The 18,365-nt window shown below is 48.8% G+C and overlaps 1 protein-coding gene across 1 annotated transcript; it reads left to right on the top strand.

Annotated features, from left to right (window-relative positions):
* The first annotated feature begins 438 nt into the window (after positions 1–438).
* On the top strand, positions 439–13,948 carry LOC130040300 (antigen peptide transporter 2-like). The gene is made up of 12 exons (XM_056132331.1): positions 439–537; positions 1,068–1,572; positions 1,656–1,770; positions 4,736–4,866; positions 5,132–5,337; positions 8,297–8,494; positions 8,578–8,706; positions 11,586–11,774; positions 11,942–12,115; positions 12,284–12,443; positions 13,141–13,277; positions 13,641–13,948. The coding sequence occupies exons 2-12, from the start codon at positions 1,077–1,079 to the stop codon at positions 13,815–13,817; spliced, it is 2,112 nt and encodes a 703-aa protein (XP_055988306.1). The 5' UTR covers positions 439–537; positions 1,068–1,076; the 3' UTR covers positions 13,818–13,948.
* Positions 13,949–18,365: the final 4,417 nt, after the last annotated feature.

The raw sequence follows: 18,365 nt of genomic DNA, 5'->3' as shown, positions 1-18,365 counted from the left end.
TGGATTACAGTACCCTTGCTGATAGGGTTTCATACATAACACTTTTACCACCTTTCAGCACCATAACCTTCTCAAAAAAAATATCGGGCAGTTTTTAGCTCCCGTTCCACACTGGATCTAGGGCGTGGGTAAGAGGGTGGATCAGCTCTCAAAAAGGATCAGAGCTTGAAGGAGTCAGAACTTAAGGTCAATCAATCCCGTTGTCCCATTGCAAAGCAGCCCATCCTTGAAACCGCTTTGTTTCACTCAGTGACAATGTAAAAAGCTTGCAGTGCTTTTCCAGAATCAGTTGCTGGTGCAGTTCTGGAAAGACTGGAGGCTGTAGAGCGAGAGCGGCTTCTCCGTCTGCAGGTTTCGCGCGCCCCCTGCTGGCCACCTCGCCCATGGCCTCTTCAGGAAAAGCGAAAGTTGGTTGGGAAACGCGGACCCAGGTCGCCAGGTGTAGGCGGGCGACACTGCGGGAAGCTCGTCTCAGAACTCAGTTCACGAAAAGATCTTAGAACTCAGTTCACGGAAAGGAGCTGCGGGTTCTAGTAGGTGAGTGCATATGCCGGGAAGCCGGAGCGATAGCGGGCCCTGTCGACCCCCGGAGCCCAGAGTGGGTCCCTCGGGGTGGGAACCCCCCAGCTCGCTGGGACTCGGCGGCCGCAGCTGGGCAGGAAAGGAGAAACTTAAAACATTTAATTTTTTTTGTTTTGTTTTGGGGCCACACCCGGCGATACTCGGCGCGTCCTGCTGGCTCTGCGCTCAGGGCTCACTCCCGGCGGGGTTCGGGGCACCCTATGGGGTGCCGGGGACCGAACCCGGGGCGCCTGCGTGTGAGGCTAGTGTCCTGCCGGCTGGGTCATCTCTAAGCCACTAAGCATTTTAATTTGAATTTTGTGCCTTTAAAGGATGAGGCTCCGACCTGCGGCGGGTCTTCCTGTTTAGGAAGCAGGTGCTGATGAGCACGGGGCAACCAGGGGACCCTTTGGGTGCAGGGTGGGTGAGAGAGGAGTCAGTGACCGGGCGGGGCGCGGGAGGATCCAAGGGGCCTGGATTCCCTAATTCTTCACTTTTTACCCCAGACGACTGCCATGGGGCTCCCTGACCCGCGCCCCTGGGCGCTCCTGCTGCTGGCGGACACGGCGTTGCTCTGGGTGCTGCGGGGGTCCCTGGGGGCACTTCTTCCCGGGGGGCTAGTTGGCCTGTGGCTGGAGGGGGCCCTGCGACTCGGGGGCCTGTGGGGACTGCTCGGGCTGGCGGGGCTGCGCGGGCTGAGGGGGTCGCCGCCCGCCCTGCTCGGCCTGCTGACGCCGCTGTTCGTGTCCCTGCGGGCCCTGGTCCCCGGGGCCCTGGGCGCGCCCCCTCTCCGCGTGGCCTCGGCCCCCTGGACCTGGCTGCTGCTGGGCTACGGCGCTGCGGGGCTGGCCTGGGTCGCGTGGGCCGTGCTGAGCCCCCCGGGAGCCCCCGCGGAGCAGGAGCAGGACCGCAAGAACAACCGAGCCCTGATGTGGAGGCTGCTGAAGCTCTCCAGGCCCGACCTGCCCCTCCTCGGGGCCGCCTTCATCTTCCTCATTCTCGCGGTGCTCGGTGAGTCCCAAGGGGCCCGAGAGTGGGGTCTGGGGGAAGCCCCCAGACCCAGCGCGTTCACCTGGCTCTTTGTGCGTCTGCAGGGGAGACTTTAATCCCGCACTACTCTGGCCGCGTGATTGACATCCTGGGAGGGGATTTTGACCCAGACACCTTTGTCAGTGCCATCTTCTTCATGTCTCTCTTCTCCATTGGAAGGTAGGTGATGGGTACCACTGTGAGCCCCCAATTCTCTGCAGGGGCTTCACTTTCCTACTCTTAATTCCAAACCTTTCTGTGTGCACAAAGCACCAATTCTGTTTGCTTGTTTGGGGGCACACACAGAGAGGTGTCCAGGGCTAAGTACTGGCTCTGTGCTCAAGGGACCATTGTCACATGGATGGAACCAGGGAAGGCGGATGGCAAGGGAAATGCCTTACCCACTTTACTAGCCCCAAAGCATCAATTCTGGAAATATGTATCTGTGTTTTTTTCAAATCCCCAATTGTATTTCAACATCAGTTCATTTCTTATACCCCCATTTTTTTCTAGCATTTTCAAAGTTTTTAGATACAAACTTAAATGCATGTCATATAGAAGGAGTTTGTGTGGATTGGGAGGATGAACAGTGGGCTGAAGTGCCCACTATGCATGTGGGATTAATCTGGGTTAGATCTCTGACTTGACCTTTGCGTGATCTCCAGAGTTGGGAGTAGCCCAACTCTGCAGGAGTACTGCAGGGTGTAGCCCCAAGTTAAAAAAAAAAAAAAGAAGTTTGTGTGTCAAATGAAATGTCTCTTGGTTGATTCTCAACATTTCTGCCTCCTTGAAATTCAGTATCTCTTTTGTGCTTTTCAGAGTTTGTTTCCGAGCTTTTCTCTCTTTAGAGGATAGTTTTCTTCCTGTTGATTTTCTTTGTGCCTTGTGGGTCCCCAGAGATCTTACTCTGAAATGTTCACTTTTCCCCCTAGCACCTTTATTCTTTTCGTCTGCATTTGCTTTCCCGGGTACCCAAGGAGGTCCTCACTCCCTAGGTCGTGCAGATGTCTCTCCTTACCCTGGAGCTAGCTGGTACAACCGGGTCCCTCAGCACTGCCAGGAGCAACCGCTGAGCACAGAATAGCTCCTGAGTACTGTTTAGTGTAACCTCCAAACTAACAATAAGGGAATATTTTTTCTGCTGGCTAACTCATCTCATCTCTGCAGACTCCCAGAGCCCCTTGCCAGTGCTCAGAAATAGTCTTACAATTTCTACCCACTTGACTTCTCTACTCTCTGGTGACAACCATTGTCTCACACTCCACATACCCAGAGTTTGAAATGCACCACTCTCTCTCCTGACTGTCTCTTACTTCCTTTCACAGAACCATCATATCCCAGACTTCGAATAGGAGAATGCTTGAGGCCTTTTTCATCTTCTAACCCTGTCATCTTCTACTGTCAAAATGTTTCTCTCTGGAACTGGAGATACAGTACGGTGGGTAAGGTGCCTTGCATGCAGCTGACCCGAGTTTGATCTCCAGCATCCCATATGGTCCCCTGAGCACCACCAGGAGTGTCTCGTGAGTGCAGAGCCAGTAGTAAGCCCTGAGCACAGTCAATTGTGACCCCCAAACAAAAAAACAACCAAACAAAGAACAAAGAAACAACAAAAAATGTTCCTCCTTGGGGCTGGCAATAGTGGACTTGCCTTGCATATATGAGGTCCCTGGTACTGTCAAACAAGCAAATAAACAAAAAGTTTTCTCCTATGGCTTTCTTCTCTGCATTCCCACTATGATCAAGTCCAAACCATCATCCCTGTATGACTATGCCAACGGCCTTCTACCCAGAGTTCCTAGATTTGTACTAGAAATCCATTTGTAAAATATCAGTTTCTGTACTTTCACAATTCCCTTGTAATTGTTTTATTATAAATTTTAGTTTGTCAAATAGGAATTCTCCAATTTAAGGGATTGTAAGGATGAGGAACAGAATGACTCTAGGGCTTATGTGAAGGGATGGCCGGGGGTCCATGCCCTGGTTCCTAGTAGGCAGGATCTGGGGAGGGAAGAGGGACTTGGGGTATGGGGAGGAAAGAGACCCAGGCAGAGGGGAAGCTGGAAGGACAACACCTAGGGGGTCAGACCAGAAGCTGGCCAGAGGCCATTTCTCATCCCTTCTTCTGTGTTCTTACCTTGTGAGTCCATAGACGGTTGCAAATTTTTTGTGAATTGATTTTGCTCAAATGTCCTCATTTTTTTTATAATGTAGGGGTACTGCTATTTATTCAGCCATTGATTAAGCTGACTGAATTGGGCAGGAACTCCACATTACTTTTTAAGATTTTTTAAAAATTTTATAAGTTAATTCACAATGTTTGATTATATTTAATATTCAAACACCAATCCCACCACCATTACACCTTCCCACCACCAAATTCGGGATGTTTCCATCCCAAACCCCAATCCCTGTCCCAAAACACAACTGAAACAATATATTTTGTATTGTCTATTATGAAGATCTGCTGAATAGATGCTTACAAAAAAGTGTTCATATGGGAAACAGTGTGAAGATTGTTCTATTTTGGCACAAGCCGTTAAGACATTCTATAGGGTATCACTAACATGTTGTTAAAGTTGGGGTTATGTGAGCTTTGGTATACATACCTGAAAATATGTATATATGCATATATATATTTCCTTCTATGATTTGTTGCCTACTGTCTGAACCCCATCAAATGTGGTGTGGTATTTATGGAGCATGGATAGGGAGTGTTTTATGATGTGTCCAGGAATATGTTTAGTCATATCGGCCCAAGCGCCTGGGGAATGGCCTTGAATGTGGCGGCAGTTGGATTGTGGAGGTTTCTGGCTGCCGGGGCTGGGTCCCTTGGGGCGGGGAGGGCTCTCACCCGCCCCCTCTGGGGTGCCCTGTGTGAAACAGCCTGGCACGGAGTCCAGTGGCATGGCTATGGGGGCCTCATGTTAAACATTCTTCTCCTTTCGGGAGAAGAAGCTGTGTGATCTGGATACATCCTCATTTTCTTCCTCTAATTTTTCCTGTGCCTCTGGTTGCCCCTCTCTTGCTCCTCATTCTCTGCTTCCATTCGTCCCATGCTTTCTTCCCTGCTTCTCTCCTCAGTTCCCTCCTTTTCTGCCTCTCTGTCCCCTTCACCCACCCACTGCCCCCTCTTGCCCTGCAGCTCTCTGTGTGCTGGCTGCCGAGGAAGCGTCTTCACCTTGATCATGTCTAGAATCAACCTGCGGGTCCGAGAGCAGCTTTTCTCCTCCCTTCTGCGCCAGGACCTTGGTTTCTTCCAGGACACGAAGACAGGTGAGGCCAGGAGTGCAGGTCTGGGATCCCCCTAAGCCCCGATATTTTTCCCCTTAATTTCCCTCCATGCACACACATCTCCTGTGCCATGACACCAGGGTCTGGGCTGTCTTTCCCTCTTGGGGTCATTGTAGTGATGGTCACAGACTCTGCAGGTGAGGGAGGGTGTTTAGGGGAGGAGGCTGTTTCAGAGGGAAGGTCAGGGGGGAGTTTGGAGGTGGTCCTGCATTGCATATGGCCTCCCCATCTGCTCTGACCTCCCCAGGGGAGCTGAATTCCAGGCTGAACTCAGACACCACCCTCATGAGCTGCTGGCTCCCTCTCAACGCCAATGTGCTTCTGCGGAGCCTGGTGAATGTGGTGGGGCTGTACGGCTTCATGCTCAGCCTGTCCCCGCGACTCACGCTCCTCTCTCTGCTGGAGGTGCCGCTCATGACAGCCGCTGAGAAGGTCTATAATGTTCGCCATCAGGTACCTGCCTGCCAGAGCACCCCAGGAAGCATTGAGCTCCTCTGCGGGTTTATAGTCCTCAGACCAGCATTTCTTATGGCTTTAGGGGTCCATGACCCGCTGGGACACTGTGATCCCTTTGGGACACTGTGTGTGTGTGTGTGTGTGTGTGTGTGTGAGAGAGAGAGAGAGAGAGAGAGAGAGAGAGAGAGAGAGAGAGAGAGAGAGAGAGAGAGAGAAAGAGAGAGAGAGAGAAAGAGAGAGAGAGAGACTTGGGGGTGAGAACAGGGGAGGGGGAAGGAGGGCACAAATAGATCCCCCTTCTCTGGAGGTGGGGAAAGGACAAGTTTTCATTAGACTCTCCAAGGGTCCAGATGTATCTTTCCCACTGAGGATTAAAAATGTTATCTAAGAGGGATTTTCATCATGAGCATTCCCATCCACGTCCAGCAGGAGGAATTGCCCAGCATGGAGAGGAAGTGCCTTACACACTCAGGAGCCTGAATGTTTGTTCTAGCATCTCCTTCCAATCTTTTTCTCATTGCAGTGAAATATAGATAGGATCAAGCTGTGTTCAGCATTTTCACACATGACGTTTCAATGGTATAAAGAACATTCTCATTGCTGTGCAGCCACCACCGCCAACCACGCCAAAACGTTTTTCTTTTTCCCAAACTGAAAGCACACAGCAGTTAAGCAGCAGATCTTCATTTCCGACCCCCCGACCCCCACACCAGCCACCACGCCCCCCAGCCACTTTTCCTCTATTTCTGTTTTCCAGTTTGACTTCTTTAGGCGGGCATCTCATGCAATGAGATTGTGTGTCTTGTTCTTTTGTGACTGGCTTATTTCAGTGTCATCCACGTTGTAGCATAAATCAGAGTTTTCTGCTTTGCAAAGGCTGAATGTTTATTTGTTTATTCATTTGTCTGTGGATTTGGCAAGTGAATCATAAGGCAGTAATGGGCATGATGCACACACATCTCTGGGAGACTTTGCTTTAAACTTTATTTTTCTTTTCGGGTCACACCCGGTGATGCACAGGGGTTACTCCTGGTTCTGCCCTCAGGAATTACTCCTGGCGGTGCTCGGGGGACCATATTGGATGCTGGGAATCGAACCCAGGTTAGCCGTGTGCAAGGCAAATGCCCTACTCGCGGTAATATCGCTTCAGCTCCTGCTTTAAGCTTTTTTGGGGGAATATCTCTCTGGATATAGAATTGCTGGATCACATGGAAATTCTATTTTTAATACTTTGAAGAGCCTCCATACTTTTTCTCCCATAGCAACTGCACCATTTTACATTCTCACCAATAATACACAAGTATTTCTGTTTATTCATAGCCTCTTCCACTTGTTATTTTGTGTGTGTGCGAAGTAAAAGTTTAATTTAGAATTATGAGAGAGAAAGGAAAGGGAGGAGAGAGAGAGAAGGGGTGGGAGGGAGAGGACAGAGCACTGTAAATTAAAAGAAAAAGAATTATGTACCTTGAATGGAATGTGGGTAATTCCAGGATGGAGTGTGCCAGTTTTTTTGTTTTGATAACCAGTCATCCTAGTGGTTGTAAGGTTGATTCCTCATTGCTGTTTTGCTTTGTGTTTCCCTGATATGTGATACTGAGTGGCTTTTTAAAATGTGCTTTTTGAAGCTACATATGAAGGCATACATATTCAAATCCTTATTTAAAAAACACATGATTTTTTAATTGGTGAGTTCTTTGTATAGGAGTTCTTTATATATTTTGGCCATTAGCCCCTTATCAGATGTATAATTTGCAGATATTTTCTTTTCTTCTATGGTGTGCTTTTTTGTCTGTTAATATAACCTTTTGATTAATGAAAGGGGATGTGTGTATGTGTGTGTATGTATATGTGTGTATTTTTTTTAATGAGGCACATCTGGTGATGCTCAAAGGTTACTCCTGACTCTGCATTCAGGAATTATGCCTGATGATGCTCGGGGAAATCTTGCAGGATACCAGGGATTGAACCCAGGTTGGGCATGTTCAAGGCAAGCATGCTACCCACTATAACATATCTCCAACCCCAGATTAATGAAAGTTTTAGATGTGATGATGTCCAAGATATTCTTTTGTTGTTGTCTGTGCTGTTGGTGTCATATCCAAGAAATCATGCTAAACTCAGGTCAACTGCTTCTTATTTCAATGTAAGATTTTTCTTCTCTTTCTCTTTTTTTTGGGATGTGGGTTGGTGGGTGGTTAAGTGAACTGTACCTGGTGGTTCTCAGGGATTACCCCTGGATCTGTACACAGGGATCACTCCTGGCAGTGCTTGGAGGAACATATGTGGTACAGAGGATCGAACCTCATGCTCTACCCACTGTATTGTCTCTCCAGTTTTCATCTAAGAGTTTTATGGTTTTAGCTCTGATGCTCAGAGTTTAAAAAAATTTTTTTTAACGAATCACCGTGATTTTCAGATTTTTGATTGACTTCAAAACACACCTCTGCCTTCTATATCTAACTTTGGTTCCTTAGAAAAACTTCCTCTTCTTTATTTGTTTCGTTTTCTTTTTTCTTTTTGGGTCACACCCAGTGATACTCAAGGGTTACTCCTGGATCTGCACTCAGGAATTTCTCCTGGCGATGCTTGGGGGACCATATGGGATGCTAGGGATTGAACCTGGGTCCAACGTGTAAAAGGCAAATGTCCTATCGCTCTGTCCTCTCCTCTTATTTCTTAAATCAGATACCAGGGATTGGTAGGAAAGACCTCAAATACCACTTTAAAATAGCACAGATCTCTTTCACCACCACGCATTGAGAACTCACTTCATTCCCCCCTCCTTCAATCTCATCAGTCCTTTTGGGAAGAAATATACGGAAGAGGGAAAGGGAGCAAGAGCATGAATTATTCTCGGTCATGGGGAAGCATGGCGCAGTCTGGAATGGGACCTGGGGTTCCGCTGTCTGGTTCTCAGTTCTCAGTTCCCCCTGTCATCCTCCAACCCCCTATCCAGGAGTTGCTTCAGAAGATCCAGGATGCGGTGGCCAAGGCGGGCCAGGTGGTGAGGGAGGCTGTTGGTGGGCTGCAGACAGTGCGCAGCTTTGGGGCAGAGGAGGAGGAGGTGTGTCGCTACAGGGCTGCCCTGGAGCAATGCCGGCAGCTGAGGTGGCAGAGAGACCTGGAAACGGCCCTCTACTTGCTCCTGAGGAGGGTGAGAGGCTGGGGAAGTGCGTGGGAGGGCAGGAGAGGGTGGGCTGTGTTGATGGATGTGGTCTCATCCCTGCTTCCTTCCAGGTGCTGCAGCTGGGGGTGCAGGTGCTGATGCTGAACTGTGGGCTGCGGCAGATCATGGCGGGGACCCTGAGCCAGGGCGGGCTGCTCTCCTTCCTCCTCTACCAGGAGAACGTGGCTCAGTACCTTCAAGTGAGTCGGGTCTGCTGCTCCTCTGGGCTTCTGGGTCCAGGACCTTTGTTTTCTTTGTTTCTCTCCCTTAAAAATACAAATGCAAAACGACCTAACCCAGCTCTTTGTTGTTATTTTTTTGTTTGTTTTTGAGTCACACCAGGTGGTGCTTAGGCCTGACATTTGGTTTTGAGCTCAGGGAGCACTCTTGGTGGGATTTGGGGGACACTCTGTGATGCCAGGATCAAACACGGGTCTCTCCTGCCTTGCAACTAGTTTTGTTGAGACTTTCACGATCACAATCACGATCATCCTGTTGTTCGTCAATTGCCTCGAGCAAGCACCAATAACGTCTCTTTTGTCCTAGCCCTGAGATTCTAAAAAGTGCCACATTCAAGGCTCTTTCAGGGGTAGGAGAATGAGACCCATCATTGTTACTGGTATTTGGCATATTGGGTATGCCACGGGGAGTTTGCCAGACTCTGCCGTGTGGGCAGGTTACATTCGGTAGCCTGCCAGGTAGTCCAAAGCAAGAATGAGATAATAAGATGTCAAAACAAAACACAAAAACAAATCAAGTGGCTGGAGCGATACTCAGGGGTACAGGTGCTTGCCTTGCATGGGGTTCATGTGAGCCGTCTAATGTCCAGCCATGCATAGGTCTCTGAGCATTGCCAAGAGTGATCCCTCAGAACCAGGATAAAGTCCCGAACCCTGCCAAGTGTGGCAAAGCCTCCCATCCTCCAAAAGAGACTGCCTAATAATCCAGGTTAGGAATATTTCCAGTTTCCAGGTTTCACCATCACATACCGATACATTATATTCTAGACGTATTCCAGGAGGGGGCTGTCAACTTGAAGAGGTTCATTTTTCCTGAAAGGGGTTCGATTTTAATAGACAACAGAAAACTTTCCAAAAAAAGGAATTCCCTGTAGTGTTTGCCCATCTTTCCCCCCATGCATAAAAAAAAAGAAAGAGATGAATTATAACAAAGCTTTGTGAGTTTTTTTTTTTGTTATATTTATTTATTGGATCACTGTGGGGAAAGTTTCAAAGCTTTTAGGTTTAAGTCTCGGTCATACAATGATCAAACACCTTTCCCTTCACCAGTACTCATTTTTCATCACCAAGAACCTCAATCTACCCCCCTCCCACACTTCCTAATGCCTGTGAGGCAGATTATTTCTACTTAACTCTCTCTCTACTTTGATTACATTCATTGTTTCGACAAAAGATGCACTATTATTGTTTAGAGTTTCCACCCATCTATCAGAACTGCTGGGAATCGAACCTGGGTCGGCCGCGTGCAAGACGAACGCCTTACCCGCTGTGCTATCGCTCCAGCCCTGCTGGAGCGATAGCACAGCAGGTAGGGCGTTCGCCTTACAAGCGGCCAACATGGCCGACCCGAGTTCGATTCCTCCGCCCCTCTCGGAGAGCCCGGCAAGCTACCGAGAGTATTCGATATGCCAGACACAGTAACAACAAAGTCTCCAATGGAGACGTTACTGGGCCCGCTCGAGCAAATCGACGATCAACGGGAGGGCCTATCAGAACTGCTGAAAAGGCATTGTGAAATAATTTGTTTTCTATAGGTGATTATGAGAACCATATGATGTTGCGTGGCCACAATAGCAGTTGTGCAATTTTGGATTTCTGTTATTTTACTAATTAAGTCTGGAAGGGTTTCTGCCTAGAGCCAGATAATTACGAGATTGGTTTCTGGGCGTCTGGAGCCATGGTCGTGCCGGATAGCTGCTCGTGGGGGGCAACTCATGACCCTGGTAGGGCGTGAAGGACCAGCCGGTACTGCCTCCCTTCCCATGAGACTGCAGTTGCCCCGTCACCGCCAGCTCATACCTGGCTTTCCAATAAGCTCTGAGGTGGTGGCCACCTTGCTGCTGGTGGGGGGGGAGGGGGAGGAGAGGAAGGCAGAAGGGAGAGACACCCTTTCCCTCCTGGGGAGGCATGCTGACATAGTTTAACGCATAGCCCAAACATTTGTGAGTTTTTTAATACCACTTGTTTTCTATTTTGCTTTGGGGGGCACACCCAGCAGTGCTCATAGCCTCCTACTTTAGACATTATGCTCAGGGATCACTCTGGGAATGTTTGGGGAATCATTAGGGATGGGCCTGAGGTCAGGGGCATCAAGACAAGTGCCTCACCCCTATACTTTGCTGCCTGTGTCCCCCAACTCCCATTTTCACTGTAATCAATGCATGGCCACTATTGTTTCTTTGTATCTTCATCCATATTATTTTGAAGCAAATCCAAGATACAGTTTTACTTGCACATATTTTGATATTTATCTCTAAAACGTAAATATGCAAATGAAATACAAGCACACAGTCTAAAAATTCCATCACTATCACTATCACCCCATTGTTCATCGATTTGCTCGAGCAGGCACCAGTAACATCTCCATTCATCCCTGTCAGGTGCGAGTGTAGCCCGATGGCATTTTGGGAGCTCTTTCAGGGCCAGGAGAATGAAGACCATCATTGACACTGTTTTTGGCATATCAAATATGCCACAGCTAGCTTGCCAGACTCTGCCACCTAATTATTAATTAGTAATTCCATAATTACTAAAATTCATCAAATGCAGCAGTAAATGGCCCTATTTCTACTTGTCAAAATCACGCCTTTAACACACATCTTTTTCATATATCTGCCTTTTTTTTTTAATGTGACAGCATCAACCACTGATGTTCAGTAAGTAATTTGATACATCACATTGACGCTGGGGTTTGGTACCACATTAAACTCCATCCACGTTGCAGATGAAGCGCAGAGAACATCTCTCGAACTCAGGGAGAAGCATGGCTGGGGTGGCGCGCCTAGGGTGAGTGAGGAGTTGGGATGTACATTCTATGACCTTCCACTCCTGTTTTCCAGACCCTGGTGTACATATGTGGGGACATGCTGAGCAACGTGGGGGCTGCGGAGAAGGTGTTTCACTACCTGGACAGACGGCCACAGCTGCCTCCTTCCGGCACGCTGGCTCCGTCCTCTCTGCAGGGCCTGGTGCAATTCCAAGACGTCTCCTTTGCTTATCCCAGCCGCCCTGACCAGCCCGTGCTAAAGGTGCTTGAAGGAAGACTCAGCGGGGAGGGCCAGCCCCCTGCCCCTGGCTGCTTATGCCTGATCAGAACTTCTGACCTCTGACCCTTTGCCTCTGCGGGGCTCATCTCACCTCTGATAGAATGAGAAAGGATGTGCCCCCCCCCCCAACTTTTGCCTTGCTTTCCTAGGGGCTGACATTCACCCTGCGTCCTGGTCAGATGACCGCACTGGTGGGGCCCAACGGGTCCGGGAAGAGCACAGTGGCTGCGCTGCTGCAGAATCTGTACCAGCCCACGGCCGGCCAGCTGCTGCTGGATGGGGAGCCCCTTCACCAATATGAGCACCACTACCTGCACCAAAAGGTGTGTGGGTGGGGGAGAGGGGCAGGAGGGAGGAGAGAAGCAGAGGGAGAGCAAGGGGCACTGTGGGCAGAGATGCCAGGAGCCCATTGTGAGGGAGGAGGGCAGGGAGGGGAGGAGGTGCCTGCCTGGGGCTCACACACAGTCTCTGCCCCCCTCGCCCCTGCAAAGGTGACTGTGGTTGGGCAGGAGCCTGTGCTCTTCTCTGGCTCTGTGAGGGACAATATCACCTACGGGCTGAAGAGCTGCAGTGATGAGGAGGTGATGGCCGCTGCCCGGGCTGCCAGAGCTGATGAGTTCATTGAAGAAATGGAACATGGACTGCACACAGGTGCCGTGGCAAAAAGACACAGGACTTTACTCTTGGGATGACGGTTGCTGTTCCCTTGGCTTCCACTTTTCTCCTTCCCTGGTTGCTTGCACTTTGTAGCCACCATCTGATGGAGTCTGTCCTCAGACACTGCTGCTTCCTCTAGAGAGCCTCTGCAGGCCTCAGACTTCCTTGTGCCTCCTTATCAGGCCTTACACCAAACCACACAGCTCCTCACAAGGCTTCACACCTCCTATGCCAGGTCTCAAACCTCCTTGGCAGAACTCACACCTCCTCAACAGGCCCTACTCCTCCTCATCAGATTTTACATCTCACCAGGCCTCACACCTTTGTACCAGATCACATGCCTCCTCTCCAGGCTTCACATCAGGCCTCATACTTCATTACTAGACCTCACACCTCAGTAGGCACCAAACCTCTCCACACCAAGCCTTATACATCCTCACCAGACCTCACACCTCTTCACTATATCTCTCACCTCCTCACCAGGCCTCAACCTCCTCACAGCAGCCCTCACACCAGGCCTCACACCTCCTCACACCAGGCTCACACCTCCTCACACCTCCTCACCAGGCCTTTCTCTGCCTAACTGGAGTGGAGTTAGCAGGTGGAGTTCCCTAGGCCACAGTCCTGCTCCTGGACAGGAAGTTGTCATGTTGGCCCTGTGCAAGTTCAGGCCTTTCTCTGCTTTCCTCAGATGTAGGGGAGAAAGGGAGTCAGTTGGCTGTGGGACAGAAACAACGCCTGGCCATTGCCCGGGCCCTTGTGCGGGACCCGCGAGTCCTCATCCTGGATGAAGCCACCAGCGCCTTGGACGTCCAGTGTGAGCAGGCTGTGCGTACTGACTGGGGCAGGTGGCAGGAGATGGGAACAGTGGGACTTGAGGGCAAGGATTGGCCAGGGGGAAGGCAAGTGGCGTCATCCATTGGTAGATCAGAACATCTGCACCTTCTCGGAAGGGGACATGGAGAAAATGGTGATGGGTGACACCCCCACATGTGGATACTCCAAGGCCATTCTGCCCATCCTTCAACTCCAATAGCACAGTTGAGCAATCTGGGCAGGGAGGACCTTATTTTCCACTATTCCACTTTCTCATCCTCACGTCTTTCCCCTGAGTTGCGAGAAACAGTGCCTGGTGGGAATGTAGCATTGGCCCATTCTCACCATCCTGAACGCTGTGGCCACCCCCTCCAGCTGCAGAACTGGATGTCCAGTGGGAACCGGGCAGTGCTGGTGATCGCGCACCGGCTGCAGACCATCCAGAGCGCCCACCAGGTCCTGGTGCTGAAGCAGGGAGAGCTGCAGGAGGAGGCGCAGCTCCTGGAGGGCGACGACCTCTACTCCCGCCTGGTGCAGCAGCTACAGAACTGAGGTGCCAGGGGCTCTGGGCCTGGCTCTGGGCCATCCTCGTGATCCAGAGCACCCTGCTTGGAGTCTCTCTGAGGCTGCACCCTTAGCTCTGGTTTCTGGAACTGGAGGCACCACAAGCGTTTGGTCAGCCTGAGCTTGGTTTTGTGTGTGTGTGTGTGTGTGTGTGTGTGTGTGTGTGTGAGACTCTGTGTGTATGTGTGTTGGAAGACTGTCTGTGTCCAAGAATCTTTTATCTTTCATTGGCAGCTTTGCTGTGTGCGTCTGTGTGAACAGCAGTAAATAAATATATTTCAAAATATTTGTGTTTATTGTATGACTAGAACATTCCTTTGGAAAAGTAAATTTAACCTTCGATTTGCTTCCTGAAATAAATGAGGTGACTCTATTTTATTTATTTATTTTTTGGTTTTTGGCCACGCCTGGCAATGGCCAGGCTTACTCCTGGCTCTGTGCTGAGGGATCGCTCCTGGCTGGCCTGGGGGACTATTTGAGGTGGTGAGGATAAAACTGAGGTTGGCTATGTGCAAGGCATGTGCTCTGCCCTTTCTAGTCTCTCTGCAGCCTTAAGGTGAGTTTATTCTAGCAGTCTTCTTTCAGTCTAGTATTAGCTAATCTGACATAAATGTTCATGTCTTTGCCATTCTCTGCCCTTCCCGGAGCCCACCTGTGGCTGCTACTTTGGAAGTACAGAATGTAGTTCCTTAAACAATGGCGTTAACAAAGCAGTGCTAAACAGCTACCATTAATAGTTTTAATATGTTCAGGAACTATACTAAGCACATTTAATTTTTACCTTCAGTCCTACAAGGTTAGTTACGCATTATAGATGAGGAAACTGGAAACTGAGTCTTGAAGAGATTAAATAAATTTTGCCAAGATTATAGAGGGAGGGAGTATGCTGTAGCGATAGCACAGCGGTAGGGCGTTTGCCTTGCACGCAGCCAACATGGCCGACCCGAGTTCGATTCTTCCGCCCCTCTTGGAGAGCCCAGCAAGCTACCGAGAGTATTCGATATGCCAAACACAGTAACAACAAAGTCTCCAATGGAGACGTTACTGGGCCCGCTCGAGCAAATCGACGAACAACGGGAGGGCCTTTACCTTTACCTTATAGAGGGAGTTTGAGGTTTTTTTTTAATGTAAGAGTACTGCTATTTGTTCAGTCATTGATTAAGTTTATTGAATTGGGCAAGAACTCCACATTACTTTTGTTTTAAATTCAGAATGTTAATTTTATTATTATTATTATTATTATTATTAATCATCATGGGATACAGTTATAAAGCTTTCCTGTTTGAGTTTCAGTCACACAATGATGAATCACTCAACCCTCCACCAGTGTACATCCTCCACCACCAAGGTCCCCAGTATCTCCCCTATCCCACCCCTCCCCATGCCTCTATGGCAGACAGTCTCCCCCATACTCTCTTTTGTATTGTTTGTTATGAATAGCATAAGATGTTGTGGCCACCTTCTTCTGGATTTCTAAAATTTCAGATAATTAGGGTCTGGAGAAATCTCTACAGCGAGCTGCTCAGTTGGTTTGGAGGTTCTTTTGTGTGTCCCTGGATCATGGCCTTTTGTGGGCCACAAAGCAGTTTGTCATTGGGTTCTGGAAATTGGCAGCCACTGGTATTTTTAGGGGGCAGGTGAAGGGATGACAGCTGCCCCCATCTGAGGTACCTCGGTGAACTCAGCCTGGCTTGAAGTCCAGAGGCATCTCTGCAGCGAGCTGCTTGGTTCGGAGATTCTTTTCTGTGTCTCTGGCTCATGGCCATTTTTTCCATCTTTTCCAGGAAAAAAAACTATTGACATATACCCTGGAGTGTGCCATCTGACCTGCAAAGCTTGTGCCAATGACCCTAATTGCATCTTTGGATCTCTTTTGAGATTTATGGGTCCCTGAAATAAGGTCAATAAATGAGCTTGTATAGCTGAGCTGAAGGTGGTTTGTGGGTGTGGGTCCCACATACCTAACTTTTGGCCGTTAAATTTCTTGGTAAACTTGGCCCCCATTTTTTGGGATCCAGCCAAAGGCAGAGCGGCAATTTTGAGGTATCAGGAAGTCTGAAGGCACCATCAGGCTGCTGATGCATTCGTCCCACAGGTACAGGTTGACCTGCTGGTGGCACCATACTCCCTGTAGTTTGAGTTTGAATGTAGGCTTGACCTGGGTGCATATTCTCAGCAAATAAATGATATTTCCTCTTGTGTTCCTGACTAGTCTTCTTTTCTTCTTCTTCCTCTTCCTCTTCTTGTTCTTTTGTTCTTGTTCTTCTTCATATTCTTCTTCTTTCTTCTATTTCTCCTCCTCCTCCTCCTCCTTCTTCTTCTCCTCCTCCTCCCTCTCTTCCTTCTTCATCTTCTTATTCATCATCATCATCATCTTCTTTTTCTTCTTCTTCTTCTCCTCCTCCTTCTCCTCCTCCTCCTTCTCCTCCTCCTCCTTCTCCTCCTCATTCTTCTTCTTGTTCTTGTTCTTTTTCTTGTTCTTCTTCCTTCTTCTTCTTTATCATCTTCTTCTTCGTCTTCTTTTTAATTTTTATTTATTTATATTTTTTTATTACTGTAGGAGTACTGCTATTTATTCAGCCACTGATTAGGTTGATTGAAATGGGCCTGAACTCCACTTTACTTTTTCATTTTTTATAATTTTCTTTACTAAATCACTGTGAGAGCAGCTACTAAGCTTTCAGGTTAAAGTCTTGGTCATACAATGAAAAACCCATACCTTCACCAGTGCCCATTCTCTATCACCAAAACCCCCGGTATACCCCATCCCACATTCTCCCCCTACCTGTGGGGCAGATGATTTTCACATTAATCTCTCTCTACTTTGATTACTTTCAATATTTTGACACCTGACCCACCACTATTATTTGGGATTTTACTCCAGCACTTGATATGCCATAAAGGCAACAGTAGACAATTCGTTTTCGATTGCTGGTTATGAATAACATATGATGTCACGTGGGTGCAGCAGTGACCACATGATTTTGGAGTTCCGAAATTTTAACAATTAAATCTGGAGGGATTTCTGACAAAACCTGCTGGATTCCGAGATTTGTTCCTGAGTCTCTGGGATCATGACCATTTAAAGGCTTGATCAGGAGCCAGAGAGGCCATTTGTTGGCGGTGAAGAAGAAGAAGGAGGAGGAGAAGAAGAAGGAGGAGGAGAAGAAGAAGGAGGAGGAGAAGAAGAAGGAGGAGGAGAAGGAGGAGGAGGAGGAGGAGAAGGAGGAGGAGAAGGAGAAATGAAGGAAGGAGGAGGAAGAGAAGGAGGAGGAGGAGAAAAAGAAGAAGGAGAAATGAAGGAGGAGAAGAAGTAGTAGAAGAAAAAGAAGGAGGAGGAATAAGGTGAAGAAGAAGAAGCAGGAGGAGGAGGAGAAGGAGAAGAAGGAGAAGAAGAAGGAGGAGGAGAAGGAGATGAAGAAGAAGGAGAAGGAGTAGGAGAAGAAGAAGAAGAAGAAGAAGAAGAAGAAGAAGAAGAAGAAGAAGAAGAAGGAGGAGGAGGAGGAGGAGGAGGAGGAGGAGGAGGAAGAGGAGGAGGAGGAAGAGGAGGATAAGGAGGAGGAGGAGGAGAAGTAGAAGAAGAAGAGGGATGATGAGAGGAGAAGGAGGAGAAGACAGAGAAGGAGGAGAAGGAAGGAGGAGGAGGAGGATGAAAAAGAGAAGGAGGAAGAGGAGGAGGATGAAAAAGAGAAGGAGGAAGAGGATGAGAAGAAGAAGAAGAAGAAGAAGAAGAGGAAGAAGAAGAATGAGGAGGAGGAAGGAAAGGAGCAGGAGAAGAAGCAGGAGGCGAAGAAAGAGGAAGAGGAGAAGGAGAAGAAGGAGAAGATGGAGAAGCAGAAGAAGGAGTAGGAGAAGAAGAAGGGGAAGAAGGAGGAGGAGGAGGAGGAGGAGGAAGAGGAGGAGGAGGAGACACACCCACAAACCACCCTTCCCTCAGTTATATAATTGGAGGCATGGCCTCTCTGGTTCCTGATCCAACTGCTTAATGGCCATGATCCCAGAGACTCAGAAACAAATCTTGAAACCCAACGGCTTTTGGCAGAAATGCATCCAGTTCCTGCAATAGGTTACCAGCGTGGGTCACACCACGTGGGAATAGGTTTCATGCCTTGGCCTGTTCCTCTTGGTAACCTGGTGGCCACCATCCTCCAGAGTCGACTGGACAGTCAGGTTTGGACCCACAGTGACGAGACTCGCAGGGCCTCATGGGATGGAGCTGGAGAAGGCCCTTTCCTCCCAGTCCCAACAAGACCCTGAGTCGCCACCCACAAATGGCCTCTCTGGCTCCTGATCAAGCAGACATGATGAGATTTCCTGTAGGAAGGAGCATGGATAATCACCCCACAAGGGGGGCTGGTCCTTGGAAGAGCTTGAATTGGGAAGGAGGTGAGCACAAAGCTCATTTTTATTAGGGAAAGATACTTAAAATTTCAGAATATACAGGGTCGCAGGAATTTTAGGAAACTGTTAATATAAATTGGTACTACTTCCTCCCCCCCCCACCCCCAACACATCCTAACTGAAAGTTGAAATGAC

The sequence above is a fragment of the Sorex fumeus genome, unplaced genomic scaffold, assembly GCF_029834395.1.
Source record: "Sorex fumeus unplaced genomic scaffold, SorFum_2.1 ptg000094l, whole genome shotgun sequence".
Lineage (NCBI taxonomy): Eukaryota > Metazoa > Chordata > Mammalia > Eulipotyphla > Soricidae > Sorex > Sorex fumeus.
This window is presented reverse-complemented; position numbering and strand designations above follow the sequence as displayed.

What these genes read in the sequence shown, in the direction of transcription:
- LOC130040300 (XM_056132331.1), top strand. Translation starts at nt 1,077, where the DNA reads ATGGGGCTCCCTGACCCGCGCCCCTGGGCGCTCCTGCTGCTGGCGGAC. An exon ending in CTTCCAGGACACGAAGACAG is followed by an intron (nt 4,867 to 5,131) that starts GTGAGGCCAGGA and finishes TGACCTCCCCAG; the next exon opens with GGGAGCTGAATTCCAGGCTG. An exon ending in TCTATAATGTTCGCCATCAG is followed by an intron (nt 5,338 to 8,296) that starts GTACCTGCCTGC and finishes CCCCCTATCCAG; the next exon opens with GAGTTGCTTCAGAAGATCCA.